At 38.7% G+C, this 18,541-nt stretch overlaps 1 protein-coding gene across 1 annotated transcript in view; it reads left to right on the forward strand.

Moving 5' to 3' along the window:
• Nucleotides 1-16,600, forward strand: part of LOC124878203 — a 42,193-nt gene extending 25,593 nt beyond the window's left edge. Inside the window, exons 9-13 of the mRNA XM_047382046.1 lie at nt 3,051-3,152; nt 6,282-6,374; nt 8,719-8,829; nt 11,056-11,148; nt 14,726-16,600. Coding sequence (XP_047238002.1) covers nt 3,051-3,152; nt 6,282-6,374; nt 8,719-8,829; nt 11,056-11,148; nt 14,726-16,080 — 1,754 coding nt within the window. The 3' untranslated portion in view covers nt 16,081-16,600. The remainder of the gene's footprint in view (nt 1-3,050; nt 3,153-6,281; nt 6,375-8,718; nt 8,830-11,055; nt 11,149-14,725) is intronic.
• The last annotated feature ends 1,941 nt before the right edge of the window (nt 16,601-18,541 follow it).

An 18,541-nucleotide genomic window follows, 5' to 3' on the forward strand; every position in this document is an offset into this window, starting at 1 on the left:
AATATGCTAATATTTTGAGAAGGACCTGTATAATAATCTAACTATAAGCTTTATCAAAAAGGAAAGTTTTAAGCCTAGCCTTAAAAGTAGACAGGGTGTCTGCCTCACGGACTAAAACTGGGAGCTGGTTCCACAGGAGAGGAGCCTGATAACTAAAGGATCTGCCTCCCATTCTACTTCTAGAGACTCTAGGAACCACCAGTAAACCTGCAGTCTGAGAACGAAGTGCTCTGTTAGGAACATATGGACCAATCAGATCTCTGATGTATGATGGAGCTAGATCATTAAGGGCTTTATATGTGAGGAGGAGAATTTTAAATTCTATTCTGGATTTAACAGGAAGCCAATGAAGGGAAGCTAAAGTAGGAGAAATATGATATCTCTTTTTAATTTTCATCACAACTAGTCCAGCCTTGAAGTAACAAATGCATGGACTAGTTTTTCAGCGTCACTCCTGGACAGGATATTTCTAATTTTGGCAATGTTCCAGAGGTGAAAGAAGGAAATCCTAGAAACCTGTTTAATATGGGATTTAAATGACATGTCCTCGTCAAAAATAACACCAAGGTTTTTTACTTTATTACTGGAGGTCAATTTAATGCCATCCAGGTTAAGTGATTGACTAAGCAGTTTCTTTTTTAAAGACTCCGGTCCAAAGACGACAACTTCTGTCTTGTCTGAATTTAGAAGCAAAAAATTTAAAGTCATCCAAGTTTTTATATCTTCAAGACATGCTTGTAGTCTGTCTAACTGGTTGGGCTCATCAGGATTTATGGATAAGTAAAGCTGAGTATCATCAGCGTAACAGTGAAAATTTATCCTATGCTGCCTGATAATTTAACCTATTGGAAGCATATATATAGTAAAGAGAATTGGCCCAAGTACTGAACCCTGTGGTACTCCACAATTAACCCTGGAGTTTAAAGATGATTTATCATTTACATGAACAAACTGGAATCTGTCAGATAAATAAGATTTAAACCAGCCTAGCGCTGTTCCCCTGATCCCTACAACATATTCCAGCATTTCTAAGAGAACATTGTGATCGACTGGATCAAATGCAGCACTGAGATCTAAGAGGACAAGAACATTTTTAATAGAATCAATTTTATTTTGGATGAATCCCATAAATTCATGACTGCTGAGAGCTAAGGGAATGGATGGCTCAACAGAGCTATGACTCTGTGTAAGTTTAGCAACTGTACTAAAGAGAAACCTAGGATTATTCTTGTTCTCTTCTATTAATGATGAGAAATAAGCTGTTCTAGCTTGGTGAAGTGTCTTTTTATACAACAGTAGGCTATTTTTCCAGATTAAGTAGGAGTCCTCTAGGTCTGTAGAGCGCCATTTTCTCTTGAATTTTCTAACATTGTGCTTTAAAGTATGCAGCTCTGAATTAAACCAGAGAGCTAGCCTCCTATGAATGATTACCTTCTTTCTCAGGGGGGCTACATTGTCTAATGCACCACGCAGTGAGGAAGTAACATTGTGAACAGATTGGTCAGATTGTTCTGTCATGGCAGATAACCGGTTGACTCTAGTGCAGGCAACAATTATGCAGGCAGAGTTCAGGTTAAACTGGTTTATTGACAAATGGAAACATACTGGGGGTGGGGGTTTCTGTGAGTCCAGCTTCTGCTGATCGGTGCACTGAGAAATCAGTAAGTACGGGTGGCAGGAGGCAACGTGCAACTTGAACTGATTGGAGATGAGTCTTACTGTTCTGGTGGAAGAGTTTTTCTGAGGGAAGGTGAGTGATGCTACAGAGACTGAGGTTGACAGGAGAGGTTAAATTGATAGTGTGTGGAGTTGGACGGTGAACAAGCAGGAGTTCTTGAGTTCAGGAGTTCTTGAGGCAGGCGATCTGGAGGTTAGTACTTCCCTTGGCCTTGCAGGTTTCAGGAAATTGACGGAGGGTCTTGGTTGGGTAAGGATTGCTTACTTCCAACCAACTGCGAACTTGGACATGGAACATCAGATGGGGAAAATCCAGGTCTGGGTCTTCAGAGTCTGTTTCGCTCTACTGAGAGGATCACAAACTCAGGGAAGAGACAAGGTCCGAAAAACAAGAGTAACAGAACCCAGGCTGCTAGTCTGATTACCACTCAGGTGAGTTAACAATCTGACACCTCTTTCAGGATTCCTGCTGTTAAGAATTCTCCCTTGATTAGCCCTGATGATCCTCAGCTGTGTGGCTTCACCTGCCTGTCGCACCTTGTAGGAAGAGTTGAGGGAGAGAAACCGCAAACCAGCAGTAGCCGGTGCTCAGCTCCATGGCATGACACGCACTTCAGTTATATGTTTCATAGCTTAGAAAAACTTTGTTTAGATTTTTTTTGGTGGAATGAAAAAATATTTCCAGAAAAAACAAGAATCAGTTTTAAAAAATATATATTTCTTTCCATTTTGAATAATTTAGAATTTCACACATTTATAAAAAGATGAATCAACATAAAATTAATCGATAGTGAAGAACTATTGAACCAAACAAATTGTGCTTAATCAAAGTTAATTCATGATTTAATAAATCAAATTATTGACTAAAAGTCATTTTGTCTCCATTCTGATAAAATCAGGTCTCTTCTGTTCCTTCTGCTAATAGTTCAGACTTCCTTCAATCAGAAATCAAAACTAACCTGAATCGGTAAAAGTGACATCATCACTCCAGCTTTTGTGTCTCTCCACTGACTTACTGTTAAAAATGTACCTGATTATAACTGTGATTTACATTATTTGGGAAAATACTAAACTGCAATAGTAAAATAAAACAGTCATAGGTTGATTTCATTTTATTGTTAAAAACTGGAAGTAGAAGAGGACAAAACACAAGATGAACATCATACAGTTCATGTGACCTTTGTAAAGGTCCACAGCAGTATGCACCAGTTGAGGTATCGGTAACTTCCCAGTTTGTCTGATGCCACTGAGCAGCATTTACACAGTTTAAGATGGCAGCACTAAACTAAATACAGCCCTGATACTGTTCACATTTCTGAATGCAGCGGATAAATTGTCCATTTAATGTAGTCTGGATGATTATGGTTTTGTAGATTCTAAGCAGCAGCAGCCTCCACCAGTCCAACTTCCAGTGAAGCTGATCCAGAAACCAGAACCCAGCAGCATCCGGAAAACCTTCAATGCAACGTTGGAAGGTAAGAATCCTCAATCTGTGAATACAATGATAAAGTATATTATAAACTACATGCTCAAATATTACTGAATAATTTGGCATCAAAAACCAAATCTCAGCTGAGATGGTCAGAAAACTTCCTAATGAAGAATTCAGTGTAAAACACAGAAACAGAGCAGCAGGAACTTTAACTACACACCTATTTAAGTCATGAAAAACCTTCTGGCATAATTCTGGCTGAATGTTTTACTATTGCTCAGCATGATGCTGCCAACACCATGCCTGACAGGAGGTACAGCACTGTCATGTTTCAACGACTCACCTTGATTTATCCAAAATATGATTCTTGTCATAATGACCAAACATCTCAATCTCTGTGCTGTCTGACATAAAATCTTCAGCCAGAATTAATTTGCTTTCTCTATGTGAGCCACTGCAAATGTAAGCCTAGCTTGAAGGCGTGGGTTTTATCTAGTTCATCACCATCTCAATCCATTTTGATGTAAACCTGACTAGACGGTGGACAGCGACACTGGTGTTCCTGCATTTTCCAGTTGATTGCAGGATGGTAGTTTGTGACATTTCCCACATTGTTGCCCAGCCCTGGTCTTTTGGACCCAATACCTTGTATGTTCTAGGTGGTTTCCTGTTTCAGCACAACAGATACAAATGATTGCATCATCTTCTCAACATGCCATCACCAACTGCAGAAGTCTGTTAATGATCCATTTATTTTAATTTGGTTTGTGGAAATAGAAACATCAAAAACAGTGGTCCTCAGAACCAGGGTAAGGGTCCAGTTTTCACCCAAAAGTTGGTAAAGTGGTGACCAGTGTCCAGATCTTCACTGGACTCCATTATTCTGGTTGATCCAACATTTTTAGATGATGTTTAACAAAGTATTTTCATGCTCCAAAGAGAAGCACCAAATCATGATCCCAGCCAGATGTTAACAGGCCCTGGCCTCTTTAATTTAAGTCATTAGTTACAATTTCTGTTTTACATTATTTAGTTCTGTTCATTCACATTAAAGAAAACCTTTTATTTTAGATTTTTTCTGTAATTGAACTCAATTGTAAGCTTTGAAAAGCAGCAATCCAAATAATATTCTGCTGATCTTTTGTTTGTTGTTGACAAAGCTTCGTGCAAAATGGTGAAAACGTTGATGACATAAAATTAAATCTAAAGTGTTTTCTTACAGAGAAATTAGAGCTGTACAATGTGGCATCTGTAGAGGATGAAGCTGGTAAGACTTTATTCAGCAGTGCAATAAAACACTATATTCTTGTACTACATTATTTGTCAGTCAGTCATTTTCTACTGCTTATTCCATAGTGGGTCATGGGGGAGCTGGTGCCTATCTCCAGCAGTCTATGGGCAAGAGGCAGGGTACATCCTGGACAGATCGCCAGTCCATCACAGGGCAACACACAAACAACCATGCACACACTCATTCATCTAAGGTCAATTTAGAGTGACCAATTAACCTAACAGGCATGTCTTTGGACTGTGGGAGGAAGCCAGAGTACCCGGTGAGAACCCACGCATGCACCGGGAGAACATGCAAACTCCATGCAGAAAGACCCCAAGCCGGGAATTGAACCCAGGACCTTCTTACTGCAAGGCAACAGTGCTACCAACTGTGCCACCGTGCAGCTCATTACATTATTTGTATTATTTGTAATTTGTATTACACAAATTATGAAATATGTGTAGTTTGGTGTTTTTGTATTGCTTCAATGTTGTTAGAGTTGGGTTATGACCTACAGAACTTTGCTTTATTAATATTGTAGAAAAAGTCAGAACCGAGCAGCAAAGCCACAGCAGGGAGTTTATTGGGCCAAACTGTGATTTGAACAATGTGTGGTTTTGTTTATTTCCAGTTTAGTCTAATTATATTTGACATTCTTAATATACAGGGCTTCTTATTGGTAAATACATAAATTATAAGAACCTCATTTTATACTTGCTAGCGGTCGCACTTTAGTCGTAGTTTAGAAAAACTAATATTATATTTTGATTTGGTAAGATTGATAAATTATTATAAACTATAGGCTCAGATATTACTGAACAATCAAAAACTAAATCTCAGTTGAGATGTTCAGAAAACTTCCTCATGAAGAATTAAGTCTAAAAGTCATTCAAAAGCAGAGCAGCAGGAACTTTGACTACATGACTTTTTAAATCATGAACAACCTTCTAGCACCTTCTGGATATTTGACTATTGCTCAGCATGATGCTGCCAACAACATATTGGCAGGGGGAAAAGCATTCAAAACATGATTATTTTCATAATGACCCAACATCTTAATCTCTGTGTCGTCTGACAGAAAATCTTCCTCCAGAATCATTTGCTTTCTCTGTGTGTGCAACTACAAATGTAACCCTAGCTTGAAGGCCTTGGTTTCATCTAGCTCACCACCATCTCAGTCCATTTTAATGTAAACCTGACTACACTGTGGACAGTGACACTGGTGTTCCTGCAGTTTCCAGTTCATGCCAGGATGATAGTTAGAATCTTCTTCCACATTGTTTCCCAGCCCTGGTCTTCAAGGCCCGTTACCTTGTATGTTCTAGGTGGTTCCCTGATCCAGCACAACAGATACAAATGATTTTATCATCTATTCAGCATACCATTACCATCTGCAGAAGTCTATTAATGATCCATTTATTTTAATTTGGTGTGTGGAAACAGAAACATCGACATCAGTGGTCTGCAGAACCAGAGTCCAGATCTTCACTGGACTCTGTTATTGCTCTGGTTATTACAACTGGTGATGTCAAACTATTTTCATGCTTGAAAGAGAAATTATCTGCTGCATGAAATCAAGATCCTAGCCAGGCATTAACAGGCCCTGCCCTTTTTCATTCAAGTCATTTCTGAACCTTTTGCCTCACCTAAGATTTAGTTAAATCTACAGTTTGTATAACTTTCTATTTACTTCAGTTTATTTTAAAAGAACCATTTCACAACAGTCATTTTCTCAAAGCAATATAGAAAAACAGGTCAATTCCAATCTGAGCCTGCATGTAGTTCTTTAAACATAATACCAACACTGGAGTTAATAAACTGCCCTGTGATTGGTTATAATTTAATCAGTATTAAATGAATGTTCTGATCCCACCTAAAGTCACTTTTGTGGTTCTGCAGTCCATCAGCCGCAGCCACCAACCCACCTTGATGTTACTGAGACTGACGTAGAACAAAGCGGCAGAGTTAAAGCCATCATGTCGAGGTGGCAAGGTAAGATTTCTGGAATAATGAATATGGTGATAAAGTATAGTATAAATGTTGTTATGTAACCTTGTCTGTTAAAAAGTGTCCAGAGATTACAGACTGATATTGCATCACAAATAAAGCCTCAGTTTGAGAGTTAAAGGCACACAGTGAATAAAATAGCCAACAAGCAGTTTACAGATCAAATAACTAAATAAAAAATGTTGTCCCATCCAAATTACGGTGCTGGTCAGGTTTCCTCTTTGGTGTTTTGTACTGCAAAACACAAAAAAAATCTGGTACAAAATGGTTTCCTCTACTAAGGGACGTTTCTTAAGAAACATTAATTAATTAGTATTAATTAATTAAATTCGTACATGCTCTCACATTTAACACCTAAATAGGCAATATTACAAAAACACACAAAGGGGATCTTTTTCAAGATTTTCTGAAAGAAAGATACATTTATATATTTTCCAGAACACAAACTTGTTCTTGAACGCAGAGTGGATAAAAGGGACATGTCTATAGAGGGAAATTTGTGTTTTTATTATTCAATAAAACAAAAAGTAATTTCAACCAAATAAATATTATTTAATCAAACAAAAAAATATTTGTGATCAAAACTTTATTCACATTTTATACAAATCTCAAACCTTTGGCTTTGAAGCTCCTTTTTTTGGTTGAACTCAACAAATTTTGAGTGCTGAGAACATGAACATCCAAGAGTCCATTTTCTGTACTTTACCCGATGCTAACTTTAGCCAGCATGCTATGCTAACTGGCTGGACCGAGGCGTACGACATTTATTAACAGCTTCAGAGAAGCAAATAAAGAGTCTGTCCTCATGAGCTGTGTGAGGATATTCTTCTTTGTTATTCTTCACTTTAGCTGTTGAATGGCGTGATCTTGTAAGGATTATCTACCACCAGTAGGGGAGTAGCTGCTCTGCTTGCTCCATTAAAAAAACATGTTGCAACACCTCCTTAAAGACACTTTTGTGACCTTGTAGCCTCTGAGCAGCAGCTGCAGCAGCCAGCTTAGGTGGTTGTCAATGCAGTAATGAAACTGGTTAATCTAACAAAAAGTTTGAGTCAACTATATATTAAAATCATTCATAAAAAACAATTTAAAATAAACAAACTTTTTTACTTCCTGTGATAAAGTACATCATAAAATAACTGCAAACTGCTGCTATGTGTCCCCCTAACATCTGACTGGTTAACCTGCACAGCAACTCAGTTGCAGATGATATACAAATCAAAATCACTATGATTGACTTTGTTGTAGCAAGAACTATTTTAATTTAGAGAGGTAAAATAAATTGATTGTTTCCAACAAATGGCCGTTCATTATGTTTCCAAATTGATCCTGTGTGAAACAGTGAGGACAAATCTAGTTGGTAATATCGATCTAGATAAATGTAGGAAACAGTGCAGCCATTAATGTTTACCAGCCTCCAACAATTACCTGTTAGACATGTTCTAATTAGAACTTCCACTAACAAAGATACACAACCTGTCTCTTTCAGAAAATCTTTTGTTTTTTAGTGCCTTTAGAGCAGAGAACACAGAGATGAGAGAGGTCTGTCTGTAGGTAACAGCTGATTGGAGAGTGAACAGAACATATGCTGGACGTACGTTCCTCAGGTGACAGACCCGGTTCCATTTCTTCACATCACAGTAATGGGGTGGTTGCCTGACCCCACAATTAGAAAGGAACAACAGAGGTCTGATGTAATTTAAATATCAGACGTTTCTTTTGCTTCATCAACAGCCCTTTTTTGAATATTTTCTTGCACATAATTTGTTGTTAAGGGGGTCCAATATTGCTCAACTGACCCAGTTGTCGCCCGCTGTAGGTGGCCGTGGTCTAAATAATGAAGATGTGCTGTGATCCATTAGTCTAACTGTAAGAATTAATCTGAATTTATAAAGTAGCACCAGTTATCATTGAGTAGAAAAAGTAACTTCTAAAAACAAAACCCACACGGCTGTAGACTCAATGCACTTCATGCACCAGGTAGAGTAAGGTGTAGAATAATTGTTTCATTTTGACCAACATGTTTCTTCTGACTGGAAGCAATATTATACTATATAATAATATTATACAATGTTCTGTAGCAGCCCAGCCTGAGTCCTGACCTTCATCTCATAGTGAAAAAAGTTGGAGATCATCACCAAAAATAAAACATCAAAATACCAGAGGAAACCTGCAGAAAGCTGCTCAGCAGCTAAAACTAGTGTTTGATTGCTGTAATGCAGTTGATATATTTTTGTATTAATTATTAGGAAAAGTATAGTTAATTGTCAGTAAGTTTTTTTGGTTAAAATGTGACTAAAACAGCAGCGCCACCTATATTACTTTTGAGATCTTGAAGCCTCTCAGCAGCAGCGTCAGCAACCAAACAAGGTTCCTGTCAAGGAGAACAAGAAACCAGAACCAGGCAGCGCCTGGAAATCCTTCATGCCAAAGTGGCGAGGTAAGATCTTTCTGTCTAAAGATCACTGACTGTGGTGATAAAGTATTCAATAAAATATGTGGTGTAAAGCTTTTCTGTTGAAGACTGCCCAGAGATTACAGAACAATAGTAAGATAAATACATCTGATTTAGTCCCAAAGCTTTTTAAAAATATCAGCCTGAATAGTTATTGTGCTGTCAGAACAAGATGTGTCACTGTGGTAGGTACAAGTCAGACACTGTACACCAGGATGTTAACATTCAAAAGATGCAATCCGCTCTAATTTAACTATCTTTAATCACCCTATATTACTTTTTACACATTTTTAAATCATGCTGGTTTGTGAACACCCAGCTGTGCATGACTATAGTTAAAATACATTAAACTGAATTTTTAGAAGGGAAATATACAGATTGATTTCATTCAAATAGTGTGCTATCCAAGTCATGCAAAAACTTCAGATCAGTTTTTATTTGATGCGACTCCTTGAGAACTGAGGGAAGTTAAAAAGTCTAGTGATACACACATTAAAGCAGCAAATAAAATTTGCTGATGATGAATATATTAAAAATGTCTGTTTGAAAATGTATGTGACTCTCTAAAGTATTATTTATTATAGGGGGTAGATGGCTGAAAATTAACAGTTTTTATTAAACAAAAAAAACAAAAACAAAAAGAAGAAAATCAAAAATTCATAAAAACAGAGTCCAGGGCAATAAACAAAAACAATAAATCTCAAGTGGAACAAGCTGTGTCTCAATTCGGCGGCTCCATCTCTAACAGTTGCAAAGGTTGTATCAAGTTCTGAGGATTCAGGATTCAGGAGACTGAGGATCTGACCAAGAGCTGAAAACCAGCTCATTTAAATACAGGGAAAAGTTCTAACATAAGAGGAACCAGGTGGGTGATGAACTGATGCAGTTCATCTGTAAGATGCAGGAATCTAAGGGCTGAGGGAGACTGAATAACAGAATAAAAACAGGGAGGCAAAGAAATAAAGATGCAGAAACCAAAAAATATGTGAGCCTTCCATTAAGTTACAAATGTCAATTTTATGGGTGGATCAGTACATGTTGGGTTCACTGTAGAAATGTTTACATTGGGGTTTTAGGTTTTGTGCTTTGCTGGACAGTAAGACTGCCCCAGAGCCACCATCTATTGGTGGAGTATCCCACCAAAGTCCAGCCCAGTCCTCGCCGCCTATAGTCAACCTACACATCCTTGAGAATCACAGCCAAACAGCCAGCAACCCACCATACTGCAACATGGCCAAAGCCCCCGTAGAAACATTTCCACTGGAAGAGGGATCGCTGCCTCTGATGGGCCTTCCCCTGCGACACCGAGCCCCCAAGGTCACCACCCCCCACCACCAGTGTATGCATCTGTGTTAAAATTAAAAATTGCCATGACTGCAGGTGTAAAAGAATAAAGGGCATTGAAGTTATCATTGCAGAGAGTAGGACACAGCAGTCTACCCCACTCCTAACAACACAGTATGTATGACCAGAGGTGGGTGGAGAAGCCAAACATTGTACTCAAGCAGGAATAGCACTACTTCAACACATTTTTACTTAACTAGAGTAAAATATATTTTTACTAGACAAAAAATATCAAATGATGTATTCATTTTCATATTTTAAATACTAAAAATGGCCTGAAAATGAAATGAAAAAGTGACCTGATCTACAGTACATTTACATTAGAACAATAATGCTTTAGTACAGTTAAGTCTCACTTTAACATAAACTATGTGTGTTTGTGTCTGTCTGCTGCATTTTTGGTTAAAACAAACATAAACTCAATCCAGACTGAAGTAACTTCAAGATGGGGAAAGTAGCCAGAAATCATAATCAAGCAAGCAATAATAATAATACTTAAGTAAACGGGAAATATAGGGTGCAGTAAAACTATTCCAACAAGTACACTGTTTTTAAAAAGCAATTTAAGTGAATGTAACTGAATAAATGCAACCAGTGACTAACCACCTATGTGTATGACTTTTGTAAAGTTTCACAGCAGTATACAACAGTTGAAGTTGAGTTATCGGCAACGTTCCAGTTTTTCTGCCACCATCAAACAGCATTTACACAGTTTAAAATGACTGCATCTTTGCAACTGTTCATGTGTATGAATAAAGTTGATAGATTGTCCCATGATGTCATGTAATGTAGTCTGCATGATTTGAATCAGACGTTAACAAGACGTTTGCTGCAGCACCACCTAAAGGTACTTTTGTGGTCCTTTAGTCTCTCAGCAGCAGCAGCTTCGAGTCCTGGTATCTTTTAGGGAGACTGAAGAGGGAGAAACAAGCAGCAGCTGGAAAACCTTAAATTGGGAAGGTAAGGGTCTTACATTTGTCAATATCGCAAAAAAGTATATCATAAACATTTGTTATGTATTATAACGACGGATTCAATGAGTGTAAGCAGACTGCTTGTAGTGTAAAGGGCTTTGGGGTCTCCGCTATACAAGTTCAGGCTTTTTACCATTTACCATTCTGTATCTACAGTGATACTATATAGGTGTAGCTGTTTAAATATGTTTTAATAAAAACTATAGAATAAGTTGGGTTTGGTGTTTAGACTGGCCTCCTAACTACATGTTGCTCCAGCTGTCATGGAGTGATGAGTCTTTTCACATCCTGAACATGTCTTCCTCCATGCCTGGGAGTTAGAAGATGAAACCTGCTCACAGGCATCAGGTCATTTTTAAACTAGGCTTCTGTCCTAGTTAATGTTATGTTGCACAGGTAAAATAATCTTATTTTAATTCAATATTATTGACTTTATTTGGTAGTTAGATAAGAAATAGAAGAAATAGATGTGGTTACCTTTTCTTCAGGTTGGGAGAGTTTTGGTTCGGTCAGCCAGACAGACACGTTTCATTTAGTTTTGTTTCACTTTGTTTACTCAGTGTTCAGCAACCACAGAGATATTCTGATATAAATGTTTTACTTATCCTGTGTATGCTATCAAGAGGAAAGTGAATTGATTTGTTTAATTTATGTTTTCCTTCTACAAGACTGTGTTCAAAAAATGTGTTATATTGGGATGGATTTTAAAGAAATGTGCATATAAAATGTTAGAATATTGTTCGGTAAGTATTTAATAACTTTTATTGACATCAGTAAATTTGTTTGCTGAAGCAAGGATCGGAGTTTAATTTATGTAACTTTGTTTATTGTTTAAGGTTATCAACCTATAACTCATTAACCAACCAAAGAAAAAACAGACAAAATGAATGGAGTTGTCCTGCGCCCTCTAGTGGGGGCCATGCCTAGTCCCCCACTAGAGGGCGCAAAGGCAAAGTGAGAACAACTTGACATTTAGAGCACAGAAAGGATGCTCCGATTAGGTTTCATGCTGCCGATTCCGATACCGATCATCCATGAGTGCCGATCATTGCTGATCACCGATACCGATCACATGAATTGGCTGTAAATTTTTCAATATAAGTGCTATTGGATATGTAACCATAAAATCACATTAATTTGGACAAAAACATGTTTTTACTTACTTTTTCAAGAGAAAAAATACAAAAAACGTAAAGGCACAATGCAGCAGGTTGGGTCACATTAATCTAATTGTTTCAGGCCAGTTGAGAGTAAAACTATTAACTATGCTTATGTAAATCTGCTGAAGTCTCTTTGGCAAGGAAACACTTTGAAACCATCACATTTGGTATGACATCAACAGCAGAAACACTTGATTAGCATATTTCCTTAGTCAGCTCTTCAAAAGGTTCCAGGTGTATTGTTATGTTTTCAATCTATTTTCACTGAGAAAATGTAAAAGTAGCACGTCGTTCAACCAGCTGCATAAACGCCCAATTCTCATTTTTTCTCGAGTAGACTGTGGAGCTTATAATAGGTGCTTTTCCACCTAGTGCTGACATTTAGTTGCACTCTTTTGGTGGACTGACGTAGTTTTTTCTATACATTCTGAAGTCTTGCATATGCTGATTGAGAGTGGCTGAAGTGTCCCACAGTGTGTCTCCCTTTGGCAATAATGTCACATACACTGAACTGTGACAGTACTGACGGCGAGCTGCAGAGTGTATGCCATACACCCCAAACTTTGCAACCCAGCATTTGCAATAGATTTCATCATGTTTCATCATTCAACCTTGAGCTCAACGCTCTAAAGACAGTAGAGATGGTTGTGGACTTCAGGCAGAACCCAGCCCCACCTGCCCCCATCACCCTCTGTGACTCCACAATTGACACTGTGGAATCTTTCCGCTTCCTGGGAACCATCATCTCCCAGGACCTCAAGTGGGAGCCAAACATCAGCTCCCTCATCAATCCTCCCAGCAGAGGATGTTCTTCCTGCGGCAGCTGAAGAAATTCAACCTGCCAAAGACTATGATGGTGCACTTCTACACAGCCATCATTGAGTCCATCCTCACCTCCTCCATCACCATCTGGTACGCCGCTGCTACAGCCAAGGATAAGGGCAGGCTGCAGCGTGTCATTCGGTCTGCTGAGAAGGTGATTGGCTGCAGTCTACTGTCGCTCCAGGAACTGTACACCTCCAGGACCCTGAAGCGGGCAGGGAAGATTCTGGCTGATCCCTCCCACCCTGGTCACAGACTCTTTGAGACTCTCCCCTCTGGCAGGAGGCTGCGGTCCATCCAGACCAAAACCTCACGCCACAAGAACAGTTTTTTACCATCTGCCACCAGTCTTGTTAACAAAGCCCGGAAACCACACTGACACCCCCCCTCCCCCCTTTTTTTTTTGCTGACAGGACACCTGTAACCTGTAACTCTATGCGTTACATTAACGCTCAGTTTGGACTCCTGCTTTACTTGCACAATGATCACCTGCACTGTTGTATTGCTCTTGCATCTTATACTGCTCTACGTTTACTCTCACTCACTTAAAACTGTGCACATATATTTATATTATATTGTAGATATGTTTATACTGTTTAATTTGTATTGTATTGCACCGACTACGCCAAAACAAATTCCTTGTATGTCCAAAAACGTACTTGGCAATAAAGCTTTTCTGATTCTGATTCTGATTCTGATCTCTGAATATCATGTCTTTATCTTTTGGAATATGCCAGGAGAAAACTCCTAAGCATGCAGAACCGTTTTATGAAATTGAAAATATGGATCAATCCAGGGAGTTGTTAAACTCAGCATCTATACCGGACTGACATCCGAACTCCATGTATCAGTCATGAAACTTACAAAGGATGTGAAACCTTCTTTAAGGAGACGTTCGATGTTCGAGAGTACACTGTCTGCTGGAGCTCGGGCAGGGCTACATCTGTGAAATATGTATGTCCTAGTAGCATCCTAGTAGCTGCTTGAGAACAGTCGGTGGAACCAGGTGTCTTCCACTACTGAGAAAAGCTCGTCATCCAGCCTGATGAATTCAATTATTTTTGGGGTTATTTGCTCAGCCTTCTGACTGTCGCGCTCATACGGGCAGGTTTTGTCAATGGTGGACTGCGTTAACTGCCGTCTGACTGCTCCGAATGTCTTCTTTTCATTCTCTGCAGTGAGCCTCAAAAACTCACCATATTCCACCAAGTGCTTGTTGTTTAAATATCAAATTAAATTCGTTGTATTGAAGCATTTTGACATGCTTTCCTTGCAAGATGTTTTCTTGTGTTTTTGTGTCGCAGGACACAAATTTTACACCGCTTTCACAAACAATGTAAAAGTTCCCCACTTGCGCAGTGTGAAGGAAAGGGGATGTACACTACACGGCACACAGGGCCTCTGCAGGCTGCAAAGTACGAGGTACAGGTGATCGGGTTTTGTGATCAGCAACAAAAGACATTCATCGGCATACAACTATCATATACTATTTCACAGAAATCAGCAATGATTGCGGTCGATCGATCAGAACACCACTGTGTTTATCTGACTTGTTCAAATTTTCTCTGTCTTGTCCCACAGGTGATGAAGAGGATCCAAACAACATCAGAATTATTCTGATAGGGAAGACTGGCAGTGGAAAGAGCTCATCAGGAAACACCATCCTGCGAAGAAAACAGTTTGAAGCCAAATTATGTCAAAAATCAGTCACAAAGCAATGCGTAAAGGAAAAGACTGAAGTAGACGGACGGTCGATTTTCGTGGTTGACACACCTGGTCTTTATGACAACAGTTTGAGCCCTAGAGAGATTCAAGAGGAGTTGGTCGGGTGTATTAATCTTGTGGCTCCAGGACCACATGTCTTCCTCCTGGTGATACGGATTGGCAGATTTACACCAGAGGAGAAAGAGACGTTAAATAATATCAAGAAAATCTTTGGGAAGAATTCGGAAAAGTTCACCATCGTTCTTTTAACTGGAGGAGATTCACTGGAGCGAGAAGGCCTCACTGTCGAAGATTATATTAAAAATGATAGTGAAGATTCCTTCAAGAAGCTGATCAATGATTGTGGAGGAAGGTACCATGTGTTTAAAAATGGTGATCTAGAAAACCGTGCTCAGGTCAGAGAGCTGATCAGAAAGATCGACACCATGGTGAAGGTAAATGGAGGCAGCTGCTTCACTAATGAGATGCTGCAAGAAGCTGAAGCTGCCATACAGAAGAAAATGCAGAATATTCTAAAAGAGAAAGATCAAGAAATAAAGAGGAAGGTGGAAGAACTTGAAAGAAAACATGCAGCAGAAAGAGAGGCCTTGAAAAGAAGACTTAATAAAGAGAAAGAAGAAACTGGACTTCAGAGAAAATTACTGCAGGAAATGGAGGAACGTATCAAGAGAGAAAATGAGCAGAGAAAGAAAGAGCAGCAATATAGGGAGGAAGATGAGAGAAAGAGGAAAATGGAAGAAGAAATGGAAAAAATGCAGTTGAGGGATGAGCTGGAAGATTTGGACAAAATTATGAAATCAGGATTAAAAGGTAGAGTTGCTGACCAATCCCTGGAGGTAAGGAGACGAGAACTGGAAGAAAAACAAAATCTGATGGAGAAGCAACAACAAGAGTGGTGGGAAAAAAGACGTCAGGAAGAAAAACGGAGACAACTGAGTGAGGAGATGAAGATTAATAATCTCAAAGAACAATATGAAAAGGAGAAAGGAAAATATGAAAACTCTAAAAGGATTGAAGCACACATTCTAAGAGAACTGCATGAGAAGGAGCTCAGAGAACAGGAGGAGAAGTACCAGAAAAAACTGGAAGACATGAAAAAGAAATTCTTTGAAGAAGTAAGAAAACAAGCAGAGATGAAGGGGATGTTCAAAGCCTTCGATCCTTTCCTATCAGTCCTTAAACACTTGGACAAAACATGCAAAGTGATGTAATAATTCATCCCTTTGTGAACACAGTGGTACATACATTAAAAAACAGAAAAGGAGAAATAAAACTACTGATGAATAAATACATCTAGGTGGAGGGTATTAAAAACCTGGTGGTACTAAACCGGTTTTAAAATCTTGAATAACTGATCTAGTAAACTAAATGATGATTGTCTTTCATTGTTGTATGTAACTGATATCAAAATGTTTAAACTGTATATAATTCAATTTTTTAAGATGAATCAGACTTTTAATTATTAGTTGATAAAGTTTAATATTGTAGTATTAAGAAAAGCACCTGATCTTCTGACACTGAACATAAACACTATAAATAACTATGAAGTTCTTATAATTAAATGTTTACAACATTGTGAAAAATGTAGATGCCTGTGAATGTAAGTGACATGAATCGTCTTTTTCTATTAAAGCCTTTAAGCTGTGTCTGTTCTCACTGCAGGATGTTGAGCTAAAAACTGCTCAACCAAAAGATAAGTTTGATTTAATAAATGGGTTTGGAAGACTGAAAGAACTGTTTTTTTCTGGCCTTGGTATAATAACGTTTCTGGGAAGACTTGGCAAAACACTCGTCTGGAATCCTGATGACATCACAGTGGGTGACTACTGTGTGATCGCTGAGTCAGTACAGAGTCCAGAGATGGAGAAGACAGGAGAGACACAATGATGGATCCCCCAGCCAACACACAGAACTAAGAATCAGTACCCAATCGAGCCTGATCCATTTCTTTAAAGTTTCAGTGTTGTTCCTCTTTTACCATTATAGTCTGAAACCTTCTAGCAACTTGGGTTTTTGTTATGTTTCTAATGAATAAACAAAGTTGGGTTCTTTAAACTTCTTTATTAATACCTGTAGTGAAGTAACAAAAGGTTTTCTTAATCCATCAGCTTCACAATGCTTATACATTATAGAATAAATGTCTGCCCTCCAGAGGTAGAGGTAATAACGACTGATATCACTACAATTTGGTTCTGAATTTTGGTTCTAAATTGTCCTCCATTAAAAGGGGGGAGTAGAGTACATTCAATATAATCATTCAGTTTCCAGCTGAAGTGGCAATGTTGTTGTTGGTGAAATTCTAATATTCACCTTTTCTTGCTAAAAGCGAAACCCCAGACAGTTGACTGTTTGTGAATACACAGGCCTTTTTTACTTATGCTACGTGTTCAACAGACAGAGATGTAATAACTAATAACACCTCAGTCGAACTAAACTAATACGTTGAATGTGTCGCTATTTATCTGCAAGTCTCCCCCCACCAGGTGCACACAATATTAATTTTCCCAGAGTATACAGTAAAAGAGCTCCTTCTCATAGGTGGGTGAGATAACATTAAACAGATAACACTATGCAGTCTACGATTGGAGATGAAGAGTTGGATGCAAAGGTTCTGGATATTCAGCACCATCACCAGAATGATGGGACACCTTTTATTTTTACATCTTTCTGTTCTGAGAAACAGACTGGCACTACTAGCTCCCAGCATTCATTGCTGCTTTGACATCACGGCAGAAGTGATATATACACTGACCGGCCACTTTATTTGGTACACCTGTCCAACTGCTCATTATCGCAGATTTCTAATCAATCAGCCAATCACATGGCAGCAACTCAATGCATTTAGGCATGTAGACATGGTCAAGACGATCTGCTGCGGTTCAAACCGAGCATCAGAATGGGGAAGAAAGGTGATTTAAGTGACTTTGAACATGGCATGGTTGTTGGTGCCAGACGGCCTGGTTTGAGTATTTCAGAAACTGCTGATCTACTGGGATTACTAGCAAGGTGTACCTAATAAAGTGGCCGGTGAGTGTAAATACGCACTCTAGACAAGATAAAGTACAATAATATAACACTATATACACAGAAGGAAGATGTAACTGTAGTGAATAAGTATTTTTTTGTATTGTACATAATGATGTCAGCAACCTCAGCCTAAATGGTCATCTACAACCCTCCCGTTTTTGAAGACGTTTGCTGGTGTGTCGCTATCTCCTCTAGCTTCTGATAGCAGCAGGTACCAAAGCTTCTCATACCAGAGTTCTGCAAATGGGTCCAGTGGGTTCTCTTCATTGAGACCTTTTGAAGTTACTAAATATGTGGCTTTAGTACCCAAGTTTTGACAGACATAAGCTGACTGTTATATCTCTGCTTTTAAAAGGATAGCACAAACTTTATTGTGGCCACCTGAGGTTTGTTCACATCTTTTACAGTGTAAAGTCCATGGAAAAGCACAAGAGGATATAGCTGGTCTTCTACTTGAAGACATCCTTAAGTATGAAGTGGTCAAGGCTGCCATTTTGAAAGTCTGCGAAAACAGTTGGTGAAAAACCCAGGCTAACTCCACAAAAGGATGACAAATAATTTTACTGTCATAACTGTCATGTTGTTGCTAATTGTTTAGCTTTGAAACGAAAAGAGCAGAAGTCTTCACAGACCAAGCCAAAAGGT

Source organism: Girardinichthys multiradiatus, chromosome 12 (assembly GCF_021462225.1).
Source record: "Girardinichthys multiradiatus isolate DD_20200921_A chromosome 12, DD_fGirMul_XY1, whole genome shotgun sequence".
NCBI classification, from domain to species: Eukaryota; Metazoa; Chordata; class Actinopteri; order Cyprinodontiformes; family Goodeidae; genus Girardinichthys; species Girardinichthys multiradiatus.